This window comes from Nicrophorus vespilloides, unplaced genomic scaffold, assembly GCF_001412225.1.
Source record: "Nicrophorus vespilloides isolate i.1.1-1 unplaced genomic scaffold, Nicve_v1.0, whole genome shotgun sequence".
NCBI classification, from domain to species: domain Eukaryota; kingdom Metazoa; phylum Arthropoda; class Insecta; order Coleoptera; family Silphidae; genus Nicrophorus; species Nicrophorus vespilloides.
Genome location: NW_017095897.1, coordinates 16,297 through 29,778, shown reverse-complemented (window position 1 = coordinate 29,778; position 13,482 = coordinate 16,297). Strand labels below are relative to the sequence as shown.

Below are 13,482 nucleotides of genomic sequence, written 5' to 3'. Positions count from 1 at the left end.
AACTTAAGAATAAGAAATATTCTATAATAAAATTAGTTTATGTTATTAACAGCAGTTAATAATCTTATTAAGTTTTAGATTGTCGGGATTTCGATTGTCGGGATTTTGATTGTCGGGATTATGATAGTCGGGATTTCAATACACTCGGGATTTCAAACGTCGGGATTTCAATACACTCGGGATTTCGATAGACGGGATTTTGGTTGTCGGGCTTGCGATTGCCACCGGATACAACACTTTTTCTTCATTCTTCATATGCTACCACCTAGCGGCTACGTCTCATATTATGTGGCACAGTAGACCAAAGACGCTGTGTGGTGGCGTGCCCTCCTTCTTCTTCCACTCCCCTTCCTTATTTGGCTACCGCATTATGCGCCAATAAGCCATCCACTGTCTGTATATTGAAAACACAAAGATAAAAAAAATATTCATTTATATTATTACAAGTTCGGTACCACATATATTAGTTAATAATTTTACTACTACGCAATACATTTTAAATATACACTTACTGGAGTTTACTTATAGTTCAGTTTATTTAAATCCTTATAGTCCTCACAAATGTTCCTTCAATCAGACTGGAAAGCTAAAATAAATTAAATATATCCAATGGCACTTACAAAACAACCTTGGGTATAAAGAGTTAAAAGTAAATCTAACAAGGATTTTAACTACTAATTTAACAATACACACTAATTAATAGACTAATACAAGTCTTAAGAAAGACTAAAATGTTTAACAATAATAATTAAACTTATTTGGATCAGAACAAACTCGGTTAAAAGTAGTAAAAACTATTTGATAGGATAAAGTAATTTGTTTTTATTATTATAAATTTCAAATTTTTTGGCGCTTTTATATTAGCTGGTACTTGTGGTGCCGCGTTATGTGCTCTCCATGTACTAAAGAACGCTACCGCAGTGGCTATACAACAGATTTCTCATATGACTTGGTCCCCCTGGTCCCTAGGTACAGCTCTTGCTGCAAAAAGTCTGGGCACCCTTGGTATACATTTCAATATTTTCTTTTCTTAACCTCAAGATTTGATTAAATCCTACTCCTCTAATAATAAGTGGCCCAATTGTGAACTGACAAAATTCTTGAATGTGCATTACAGTAAGCAATTAAAAAAATCTGTTTTTTAACATAATTTCGGTTTCTGGATAAAAATGTAATCTCAAAATGTATAGTGGGTATAATCGTTTCAATTTGAAATGAATTATTCTCGAAAACTGCGATTCAACCAGTGAGGCATCTATGAATTGGTGGTCTTTTCAATACATAACATTGATCGAATGTATAGGCAACTAAATACACTATTTGGTTAAATGTATTGTGATGTAAATATTTATTGACAACATAATTATTGTTTAGTTGGCGTAAATAAATTACTTAGATAACGATAGTATTTTTAGAAATTAAAAAAAAAAATCAGTGGTTTTGTTGGCCAAATAACTTATGCTTTGTTGATTGATTGTGCGGCCAAATTCAAATCTAAAATTAAAAGATATTTGATGTTTAAATGTTTGGAATTAAGTCATCTGACAGTAATTACAATATGCTATGTTGTCAAGTCGTTTTCATTTACCCAAAACGCATTTAAAATGATATACCAGTTTTATTGAATATTTCATGCAAAAAATTCATGTTTCAGATATTGCTTGTATTCGTCCTTATCTAGGAGCTCTACAGCTTGCTTGATGTCATTATTTATAGTGTTTATGAGTGCTTCGAGGCTATCGAAATTCAACTCTGGTCTAAGATATCCCAGAATGGCGATTTTCAAAATTTTGCCGTACAAATCTCCGTCAAACGTGTGAATGATGTGGGTCTCCATCGACTTTTGCTCATTTTTATAAAATGGATTCCATCCGATGCTAATAACCATATTGTACGTTATTTCATCGATTTTAGCAAATCCGAAGTAAATGCCGGTGTTCAGTTCTTCTGGTAAAGCATCGACCACATTCTTGGCATAATTCGCCGTAGGTATACCTGCAGAATATCATTTTCTATAAACAATTCATCATTTCAACTATAACTGACCTAATTCCTTGGATCCTCTTCCGAATCCCTTGATGATCTCCCCGGAAGCAAAATGCGGCAACCCCGGTTTATTCATTGTCAATATTATTTTCCTCTTTTATTTCTGCTTAGCCGGGACTGAATCACGGAGACGTGGCAACGCGGTGGTTCGTGTTTAAAGAATTTGTTTTTTTTTTCACCAACAAAGCCGGCTTCAGGATGATGAGCGTCTTCTCTTCGTAGCCAAGTATCCAAGCAAAATGTTCGTAATGCAGGACGATGGTGATAACAAGAAAGTAAGTATAATTTACTTAAATTAACCTACAAAGATAATATCAGCTGACTTGCTACGAAAACTGAAAAAATATATATCACGCATTAAATATGTAATGTTTAATTAACGATAAAACTAGTGTTCTTATCACTACTTATAATGCTATGAACAAGAGTTCATATGACAACGCTAACATAAAGGAGTTAATAGACACAGAATAAAAAGCACTTACTTAGAAGAGTTATAACGGCCTACTAAAGTCGTTATTAACGTTCCAATATTGGTATTTTATTTTTTAATTACGTCAAATACATATCATACATTCGTAGATTAGTTTTATTATCATTGGCAATTACCCCTCAATTTAAAAAATCTTAACAAACATAGGATTCATTATATTAAAGAATTACTCCTTTTTCAAAGTTGTATAAACAGATACGTTTTTCAAATTAAATTATATAATTTTCTTTGTAATTTTATGTATTCTTTTGATATGAGTATTATAGGCAACTAAATAATCAATTATTCCTAAACGACTAAATCGGTTGTTATAAACGAGTGACAATCATAATAATTTAGCGGAAGACTATCATGATTATGAAAATTATTAAACAAATGATTTGCTTCCTGGCATCAGCTCTGATATGTTCATCGAGAGTAAATGTCAAAAGTTTAAACTTTCTGGCTTATTATTACTTTAAATAAAATATAATTATGATAAGTAAAGAATCCCAAGGTGACTCTACAGTAGGTCAAGTTAAAATTCCGCCTTAATCTTACAAAACAAAAATGTTACTACTACTAATTCTAAAAATGACATAAGTATGTAACATATAAAGTTGGAGGACATCAGTATAATTGGTTGCCTGATAACCTACTTCAAACTTTATAATTATTTTAAAATATTATAACTGAATACAAACCTGTTCAAATTATTCCGTTATTTTATAAATAATTTATTTAGTGGAATATACATCTGCTCAACATTGAAATATCATATTTTATGTTCTCGTAATAAGTGGCATAATAATTGATACAATACCATTTACTTACGAAAACACATCATTCAGGCAGCGACGTAATGGAGAATTCAATTGATTTGACCTTGGAGTTTTGAACACTGCGAGGTAATAAAAATGTATGTAATAATAATAAATTATGGAACGTTCGAATTATCTGTTCATCGTACATTGGAAACGCATTTATTCACATACTGTTGTGTCGTCGGACACATACGCTATCTGCGATTATCACGCAGTTAGCCAAAAATAATGTTGACTTAATCTGTTAATCGCCAAATGAATTATCAATATTAATCTAATATTATTTTTTGCAACCTGAGTTCAATCTATAAATTGATTGTAATTCAAAATGATTGAAAAACAAAAAGTTTTATCACAATAGAATAAAATAATGAGCGGAGAAAAAAGGTGATTGAACTACGTTTTTTCCATTCATATAAATATAGATAATAAAAAGAAATAATGGTGAATACCTCGTGATAAATAATAGTTTAATTATTGCCATTCTCACTTCTATGATAGCATATAGAATAAAATTACCAAATATAATATCTTTCATACATTTTTTTGATGTTCTTAACAATATTAAATAAAACCTTCAATTGCAACAGCCGCGGTTGTCACTGAAATTTATATTTTGACATAACTGACCTTTGAACCAATACAGATTATTATTGCTATTATTAAATCCATAAACGAAATAATGCAAATGGTTCATGTTGTAATAAATGATTTTTTGTGTTTTTCATCGGTTTTTATTGTGTGCCCTCTACATACAATATTATCTACAAATTATTAATTTAGCAACAAATTTTCATATACCATTTTGAAGAAAAATTGCAGTTGGAAAAGTTTTCAAACGTGTCAATGAACATTTTTTGCTTGTTTATTTTCAACGCACGTATGAAGCGCACACAACACTGATTACTTAACACTACAAGCAAAAAAAAAATACAAATAAATTAGTAATATGTTCAGTGCGAAACCAGCCTCCACGGCCAACGCTAGAAACGATCAGCATGAATTTATCATTTGGCCACATTTGTAAGGTATTTGAACTTGAAACACACAAAAGATTAATCAATTTATGTCGTTTTTATATTTTTTTCTTTGTTATTCGATGGAACAATACTTGTAATCAAATTTAGATATTCGTTAATGTGCGATAAGCGAATTTAATTTCTTCCCGCTGCGTCAAATAAAAAGTTTATCAGTGCGCTACACAGATTTAGTCGTAGAGTTCAAACAGATAGAAGTAGACTTATCATTTGCGTGCAGCATTATTTTTAAATTCCCTCTATTATCAAAGAGTTAGAGTGCCTTAGAAATATTTATACATTCACATACGAACATTTCTCAATATGGATTTATTAGAAGCAGTAAGTAATTTTGTTATTGTAATTCCAATACAAATTTATTAACGTATAAAATGTATAAAGCAAAGGAAGTACAATGTCTTAATTTAAAAACGATGATTTCTATAAGAAGAATCGCAATTGATAATGTTAGAATCTATGTTTAATAAAATAAATGATTTATTATAATTAATCATAGGTGAAGAGCCATTCGAGAGCTTCCAGCGGATCACGAGAGTTCCGCGAAGCGACCAAACAGGATGCGCTCAATAATTTGCAGAAGGAGCTTTGCAAGCTGTCGGAGAAGGCTTTGCCAGACCAACGTGATTTGGTTAGAAAGGAGATGCATGGCTTCGCAAACCTGTTCGAAAGATTTTTGAAGGAAGAAGGCCCATCCGTTGAGTGGGAGAGAATCGAAAAGCTACCAGAGGATGCAGTCCGTAATTACAAAACACTAGAGACTCCCACCACCGATCTCATCCAGATGATGCTACAGAAGCTGGTAGTAGTAAAGCTGAATGGTGGCCTTGGAACCTCAATGGGATGCCATGGTCCCAAATCAGTCATCACTGTTAGAAACGATTTGACCTTCCTAGATTTGACGGTGCAGCAAATTGAAGTAAGATCGCAACGTTAACAATAAATATACGTATAACACACTATTTCCCTTGCAGCATTTGAACAAAACCTACAATACGAACGTCCCTCTCGTTCTCATGAACTCTTTCAATACCGATGAAGATACTGAGAAAATAGTTAGAAAATACAAGAATTTGCAAATCGAAATTTACACGTTCAACCAATCTTGTTATCCTAGAGTGAACCGAGAGAACTTGCTACCCATCGCGAAGAGCTACGACGTAGACAATGAACTAGAAGCGTGGTATCCGCCAGGACACGGCGACTTCTACAAGAGCTTCCAGAACTCTGGATTTTTAAGCAAATTCATCAAGGAAGGTCGCGAATACTGTTTTATTTCGAACATCGACAATTTAGGTGCCACTGTCGATCTAAATATTCTCAATATGCTGCTGAACCCGAAAGAGCAAACCGCTCATGAATTTGTCATGGAGGTTACGGACAAAACAAAAGCCGATGTTAAAGGAGGCACTCTAATCCAATACGAGAATAAGTTAAGACTGCTCGAGATAGCGCAGGTGCCCAGTGAGCACGTAGACGAATTCAAATCCGTGAAGAAGTTCAAGTTCTTCAACACTAACAATATCTGGGCCAAGCTGGATGGTAAGTCACGAGATAAAATCATTTCGTTTTCGCAAATGGATTATTACAAATCTAAAGTATTTTATCAAAAGATCGCACATTCTCTAGATCTTAATCACATTATTTTTGATGTAAAGATTTCCTTATCACTTTTTTCATTTCCAGCCATCGAGCGCGTTCTAAATGAAGACACCTTGAATATGGAGATCATCGTCAATAACAAAACAATAAAGCACAAAGGAAACAATTTAAACGTCATACAGCTAGAGACTGCTGTAGGGGCGGCCATGAAAGTATTCAACGATGCCATAGGAATCAATGTGCCTAGAAGTCGCTTTTTACCGGTTAAAAAGACTTCGGACCTGCTGTTGGTCATGAGCAACCTGTACAGTCTGAAGAACGGATCACTGGTTATGTCGCCGCAAAGGATGTTCCCAACGACGCCGCTGGTCAAACTAGGAGACAACAACTTCAGCAAGGTCAAAGACTTTCTGATGCGTTTTGCCAATATACCCGATCTTATTGAATTGGATCATCTTACAGTCTCCGGCGACGTAACTTTCGGCAGAAGCGTATCGCTAAAAGTAATAGCACTTGAAAAATACCAACTATATATTATTAACAATTTTATTCTGTTTTAGGGAACTGTAATAATAATAGCAAATCATGGCGAACGAATCGACATTCCATCGGGTGCTTGCCTCGAAAATAAAATTGTTTCCGGCAATTTGCGTATCTTGGATCACTGAAATGTTAAGTGACAAAGTTTTTTAAATTTATCTATTTTTCTATAAGCGTTGTAAAATATTGTTTATTGTATTTTATTCTTCTTTCTGTCCTAGTCAAAATTGTTTTAAAAATAAATCAAAATTTAATTATGTACATAAGAAAAAATAAATAAAACTACACAAGTCAATCCTATATATAATTTTATTTATCGATTTAAATAAATTAAAGAAGTACATTAACAAACTTAAATTTAAAACAATAATTGATTATTATTTTCTATTAATGTTTGATTTGTTTATGCAGTCTATTTTAATAACGTAGTAGATTTGCAATAAAATATGTATAAGTAATATATACTATTTTGAAGCAGGCGAATATAATCGGTTGCCTAGTATATGCGATACTACTTATGATACATCAATAATGTTTCAAAGGTCGGTTAACTGGGCGTATATTCGCTAATGATAGGGATTCTAAAACAGAATTCATGATTTTTTTTTCCATGAAAATTTAAAGTTTTCGCAATATACTTCTTATTTAATTACTGTGGTCCCCACTCCACTCTATATTTATGTATGTGGCCTCAAATTTCAAAAGATGGCACTGATGAACATAACATATGTATGCTTTTGTAGTTATAAACATATTAAAATACTGTAATTCTTAATTACAAAAAAATACCTCCCACCCAATGTCAAACGATGTTCGTGATTGACAACTGGTCATTTTTGAGGTTACAAATTCCAACAACAACATAATTGAACAATTGAACCATACTAAACATAACACAACACGTCAGTCGTGAACAGTGTATTTGTGCAAGCCATAAGTTAACTGAAGCTTAAGAATTACTGTAATTCCTAAATTAAGAAGATGCAGCAACGCGAAGAGAAGCAATTGGAATCTGCCTTAGAATCAATCATCCTAAGAGTAAATGATTTGAAATCATCAATAGCTGCAATGATATTCAAAGTGGAAAATGAATATGATACTATGAACTGGCCTACATTTTTGGACAACTATGCCTTGCTTTCTGGACATGTAAATAAATGGGACAACAATTAACAAAAGCACTACTATTAATATACTTATTTTCAGTTAACTTCCCTTTCAAAGATTCTAAGTCATGATAAATGTCCACCGTTGAGGAATTTGACTATCCTGCCATTGATGCTGTCTCCTGAACGAGATGAACAGTTGGCACAAGTTACTGAGCACAGAGTTTCTACATTTGCTCATGATATAGTTCCAGATTACCTGCGTACCAAGCTTGAACCTATGGCAGAGACTAAAATGAATCAACTAGAACATAAAGCAGCTTCATTGACTTATGATAATGCTCAGGTATGTATGTTTCAATATCAATGATAGTATGTAGTATTTATCTTATATTTTGGAAGACCATTCATATGAGAAGACATCTTTGATAATAAATTAATTATATTTTTATTTTAGAAACAAGTTGCAGCTTATCAAAAGGTGGTATCACACATTTGGGACATAGTTAGTAAGTCTAGGGAAGAATGGGAAGTTGAATCTTCATCTCGCGGAAATGCACAACAAAATTCGAATGTTGCCGATACGGATATGTTAGTTGCAGCGGTCAGCATGGGAAAGGGTTTGAAAGTAAGATTCGGAAATTATGTGGGGATTGCATATTAATTTGTGTATTTTAGATGGTTGGAAACCCGAACGGACAACCTGGTCCTACAGGTTGCATGGTTCCTCCACCAGGAAGGCCAGGTTCAGGGCCTGGGCCAATGCCTCCAAGCACTCAACCCATGACCATGAACAAAGCTCCATCAGCTATTAAAACGAACATTAAGAGCGCCACACAGATACATCCATATAGCAGATAGGATATTCGTATTATTTTTTAAATTATAACATTTATATAAGATATATAGTATTTAGAGTAAGCTGCTCTGCTGTCCTTTTTTTATCCCCTTTTGCTAGATGAGATCAATGAATAGGCAACCTATGGTTGCGACAGAATTAGCGCGCACGCGTCGATCCATAAACAATTGAATGGTGGGGGTGGCGTGTGCCGCCATTTTGCTGCGATGCTTTGTGTCTGGCTTTGGCTTCACTGAAGAAAATCTATTTTTCGTGGTTTCTCGACGACGAACGTGAGGATTTTCCGGCGCCGCCTTGCAGGTAATACAGCTTTGATTTTTCGCCGCACATATGTATTAAACGACATACGATGCCGCCGCTAATATTTTGCGGAAACGGAAAATTTCCCCCCTAAAAAACGCGCATTCAATACAGATCGTATATTAGTTTCTGCTGTATGTTCTGCATATTGTTTATTCACATGAATTACATTGTACTTCTATGCTGAGAATTCATTTTTAACTATGCCCTATGTTAAAATTCGCGGCAATTTAACAATCCCTATATTTGTTTTGTTTTTTCCTGTTGTTGTGTCCCTCCTTTTTGACACCGCGGGAACGGGAATATTTCGGGACGCCCACTTTTGCGTTTGCCATTTGCTAACTTAAGAGCATATACCGTAAGATCCAAATTTGCTTGTGCCGCCTATTCCACATCTCACGTTCATACATACATACACATTAATGATTTTTTCCATTTAAAATTTTCCAATACACTGTTCACTAATATATGTACTTTCCTTCATTTACATTATAATTTAGATATACGCGAAATATTTATTATTCGTAGTCTACATTTAAATTCACTCATTTCTTTTTCAAATTATGTTTGTACAAGATGAGATAATTCTTAGAAAAATCGCTATAGATTGTCGTTTTTTGATAAATGTTTAAATAAATATATTATTTTCCATTGATATATAAAACTTGTATGTTCTTATTTCTTTGCCTAGATTTATCATTTCTTGTGTTCTGCTTAATTTTAATAACTACTAGGTCATTATGTGGAACCCCAATTTAAATATGAGTAACTATATATTATATTTGTTACTATAAATATATTAAAGTAACTACATTACCACCTGGAATAATTTAAAAATGTATAAAGTTAATTAGAAATTGTCATCAACAGTCAATTAATATTGGGTATTCTTTATAGAAATATAAATAAGGAATTGAGTTTTTTTTAGATCTAGAAACACATGCACGATATGTGTCTCACGGGAATTATGATCAATATTATCGTGAAAATCTATTGAAAACTAATTATCTTTATAAACAAATGTAGTTAAACATCTTAGATGTATATGATTACTAATAGAATATTTGCATTAATGCTAGTAATTTGTAATTACAGTAAATATGATGCCCATACAAGATGTGGTTGAGAAGTGAGCGAAGCAAAAGCTTTAAAGCACTTACACTTTACCGCAATAAAATTAAAAAGTTGAAGAGACCACAAAAGAGGTGTTCCACGAAGTTTGGCCCAGTTTTGGGCAAGGATGCTGTTAAGCTGGCTGACAAGGAAAGTAAGGAGGATCTGCAATCGCAACTTGTTCCTGAGATCTACGACAATGAATTAAACTCGCACTTGGAGCGGTCCTTAGAAAAGCAGCAGAATATTTCTAATGCCAAAGTGGAGAGTCAGTCAGAGGTGAGGATGTTGGAGATGTCGAACAACGTTGATCTGCCGAAAGAGATCGAGTATTCGAGCATCGAGGGAAATGACCTGAACATTAGCTGTGGTGAAACGATGCACCATGTTGATATATACAAAACACAAGAATATCAGAATTATACGGAGAAGATCTGCGAATATTATGATTACACTTTGAAGACCGATTACCAAGATTTGCACATCGATCTAAGTAATGTGAACACCCAGGATTTCTCCACGCTCCTAGACGAGGAGATGACCAAGAACGGAGAACTGTTAAATATCAACAGCTACGATTATACTACTTTATACAATCATCCAATGCCAGACCCTAGTTTGATCAGTGGAGTAGTCCAGAGCGAGGAAAGGCTTGATAAGCAGCCGGAGCATGTAGAAGTCGAAGACACTTGGGAGGCATTTGACCCGTACGTTTTTATCAAACATTTGCCTCCTCTCACCTTCGAGATGCGATCAAAATGTCCAGCACTACCGCTGAAGACTAGATCGAGTCCAGAGTTTAGCTTGGTGCTTGACCTGGATGAAACCCTAGTACACTGCAGCCTCCAAGAACTATCGGATGCGAGTTTCCACTTTCCAGTCCTATTCCAGGATTGCTCTTACACAGTATATGTAAGAACAAGACCGTACTTTAAAGAGTTTATGGAGAAAGTTGCCTCCATGTTTGAGGTAATTTTGTTTACTGCAAGTAAGAGAGTTTACGCCGACAAGCTCCTCAATCTACTGGATCCAGAGAGAAAATGGATCAAGTACAGATTGTTCAGAGAACATTGCGTTTGCGTCAATGGAAATTATATCAAAGACCTCTCAATACTTGGAAGAGATCTGAGCAAAACTATCATCGTCGATAATTCACCGCAGGCTTTCGGTTATCACGTAAGTTTACGATTTATAAATGAACTATATCCACTACAATACATAATATTTAAAGTTGAACAACGGCATTCCCATTGAGAGTTGGTTCGTCGATCGCACAGACTCAGAATTGATGAAACTTTTGCCGTTCCTCGAGGACCTCGTGCAATTGGTATGTTCTTCCATATTCAATTATATATCCATATTAATAATTTTTTCATTCTAGCAAGAAGATGTTCGTCCACATATCCGCAATAAATTCAAACTGTTCAGCTACTTGCCGCCGGATTAAGTCCTAGCGATATTGTAAGAGACAATCACTGTTAAAAACTGGTTAGATGTTTTGAAAACAAAAATATATAATCTCAAATATTTACGCTCGCTAACCCGGCTAGCCAATCGACCGATTCTCGAAATTTAAAGAACCTTTTAGGGCTTCCAGCCAATTTTTCTTTGAAAAAATATTATATATATATATATGAATTCCGTCCCTTGAATCATCCAAAAAAAAAGTCTATACTTTATTCCTAAATTGTTTGGAAGTCTTTCATCTTTATGTGCCTGATTTGGTTTCCTAAATTAGTGCGAATTGTGATATTTGTTTATTGTTGAAAATGTTCTGTTTCTTTTCTTCTTATCTTTTCATATTGTATATTTTACAAATTTCTAATTGGTCCTTTGGCGTACGGGTCTCGTTCGTATACATAATCGGATAGGGATCAAAACATTATTTAGTTCTTGCCTATTCTCTTTACTCTTTTTTCAAACATTATTTTTTTCTGTTTACGAACAAGTTTTCTTTTATACACGTTACTGCATATTCATTTTTTTCGTCGACCAAAATTAGGTTGTTATGCACAATGTATCAAAAGTGATGATATACATTCATATTCTATCAATTTTTGAAACTGTTCTTTTTTTGAGTATGCTATATGTGTGTATAGGTATATCTAAATATGTATGTTTGTGTATATATTTATATATGTGCATATATATTTATGTGTGTGGAAATTGTTTCTACATACATTATCGTACTATTATTATTATTATTATGAACTTAAATATAAATGTTAATGATTTTATATTTTATTAGAAATTATGGATTAATTATTTCATTGGCTCTTTCTTGAGCCTACCCAAAATTCTCTAAATAGATAATATATATATTATAAATTGCAAAAGAATAGTAGCATAAAAACCATTAAACACAATAAAAAATAAGGTTGAGAGAAGGAAACAAGCTCTTCCACAAATTTCTCGTACTTATTTATCTTTCAAAATATCATTATTTTCAAGAATTAACACTAATAGAAAAACCTATATTATTTCATGTTTTTTTTTCAATATTGTTTCTTTTTTTATTATATATATATATCGGATGAAGTCTAATATTTGTTTGTTCTCGATTATATTTCTTTTCTTACCGTTAATAAAATATCCGTAACATACACAAATATGATAAATATTAAAAAAGAAAATAATGTTAATATTTAAATCAGTCTATTTATTACTACCTCTTGTATAATCCTATCCTCGACGTTTAAATCTTTATATCGCAAAGTGATATTAACAAATATTTTAGTGAAATATGTCTAATAATAAAAAAAATATGCAATTTATTTAATCTCTCTTAACAATACATTTGTATTGCAAAATTTCGCTCGTTTATCAAGTTAAAAATTATTTAAAAAAAAAATATAATTGTCTTGTGAAATACTCGCAATCCAAGGTTCACTTTAAAAAAGATATAATATTGCAAATACACAAGTCTTTATTACATTATAATAAAAAAAAATGTACCGTTTATGGACTTCAAACACACTTGGATCTTTGACGGTTTCTACAATTAAATATTGTTATTTACCTAATACAATTAGATTTAGTAAAATTTAATAATTTTTAAAAATAATACAGATGAATATAGTTAGTTTAGTTTCCCAACTAAAGAGAGTTATACCGCCAACAATTTTGCTCAAAGTAGTTTTAGTGATAGATATTTTAAAAAATACCTAATAGTTATCAAAAATAACTGAAGAATGAAAACATCATTAGATTACGTATACTACATTTATTATAATTTAGTTTTAAATATCACATTATTACAATTAGAAAGAGACTCTGTAATGTTGAACGAATGATTTGCCATGTTTGACTGTAAATTAGGACAATAATTTTTATAATAACAATTGGGTAAATATAAATAAACATAAATGTTGAAGATTCCAGAAGATGCCTGAAAACGAGGACATGTATGAGAAAACCCAGACGCATGGCAACCCTAATTATCATTAGTGGATTATCAATGATTTTCAATATATATCTGTTGCTAATTGCTCGAGTTGAATAGAAATGTTGGAATGTATATTCATTGCCAATGTTTTTAATTAATGTTGTAATTGATTCTATCAAATTTCAGTAGATTCAACTTGGA

General features: G+C 32.8%; 4 protein-coding genes across 6 annotated transcripts; 3 read left to right on the top strand and 1 right to left on the bottom strand.

Moving 5' to 3' along the window:
* Positions 1-1,562: 1,562 nt before the first annotated feature.
* Positions 1,563-2,191, bottom strand: LOC108567903 (riboflavin kinase). Its single transcript, XM_017928681.1, has 2 exons — positions 2,047-2,191; positions 1,563-1,995 (listed from the first exon to the last, which is right to left on the bottom strand). Exons 1-2 carry the CDS (start codon positions 2,120-2,122, stop codon positions 1,631-1,633), a joined length of 441 nt encoding a protein of 146 aa, XP_017784170.1. The 5' UTR covers positions 2,123-2,191; the 3' UTR covers positions 1,563-1,630.
* Positions 2,192-2,245: 54 nt separating this feature from the next.
* On the top strand, positions 2,246-6,733 carry LOC108567893 (UTP--glucose-1-phosphate uridylyltransferase). Of its 3 annotated transcripts, none has more exons than XM_017928614.1 (5): positions 2,246-2,321; positions 4,876-5,295; positions 5,351-5,918; positions 6,063-6,481; positions 6,539-6,733. In XM_017928614.1, exons 1-5 carry the CDS (start codon positions 2,286-2,288, stop codon positions 6,644-6,646), a joined length of 1,551 nt encoding a protein of 516 aa, XP_017784103.1. In that variant the 5' UTR covers positions 2,246-2,285; the 3' UTR covers positions 6,647-6,733. The 3 variants fall into 3 exon arrangements, with proteins under 3 accessions (XP_017784103.1, XP_017784113.1, XP_017784124.1); XM_017928624.1 differs by lacking the exon at positions 2,246-2,321 and adding an exon at positions 4,281-4,370; XM_017928635.1 differs by lacking the exon at positions 2,246-2,321 and adding an exon at positions 4,559-4,700.
* A 458-nt stretch (positions 6,734-7,191) lies between these two features.
* LOC108567902 (mediator of RNA polymerase II transcription subunit 8) lies at positions 7,192-8,509 on the top strand. The gene is made up of 4 exons (XM_017928666.1): positions 7,192-7,667; positions 7,725-7,970; positions 8,082-8,252; positions 8,303-8,509. The coding sequence occupies exons 1-4, from the start codon at positions 7,500-7,502 to the stop codon at positions 8,483-8,485; spliced, it is 768 nt and encodes a 255-aa protein (XP_017784155.1). The 5' UTR covers positions 7,192-7,499; the 3' UTR covers positions 8,486-8,509.
* A 117-nt stretch (positions 8,510-8,626) lies between these two features.
* LOC108567901 (CTD small phosphatase-like protein 2) lies at positions 8,627-12,110 on the top strand. The gene is made up of 4 exons (XM_017928650.1): positions 8,627-8,783; positions 9,879-11,072; positions 11,128-11,223; positions 11,278-12,110. Exons 2-4 carry the CDS (start codon positions 9,900-9,902, stop codon positions 11,341-11,343), a joined length of 1,335 nt encoding a protein of 444 aa, XP_017784139.1. The 5' UTR covers positions 8,627-8,783; positions 9,879-9,899; the 3' UTR covers positions 11,344-12,110.
* Positions 12,111-13,482: the final 1,372 nt, after the last annotated feature.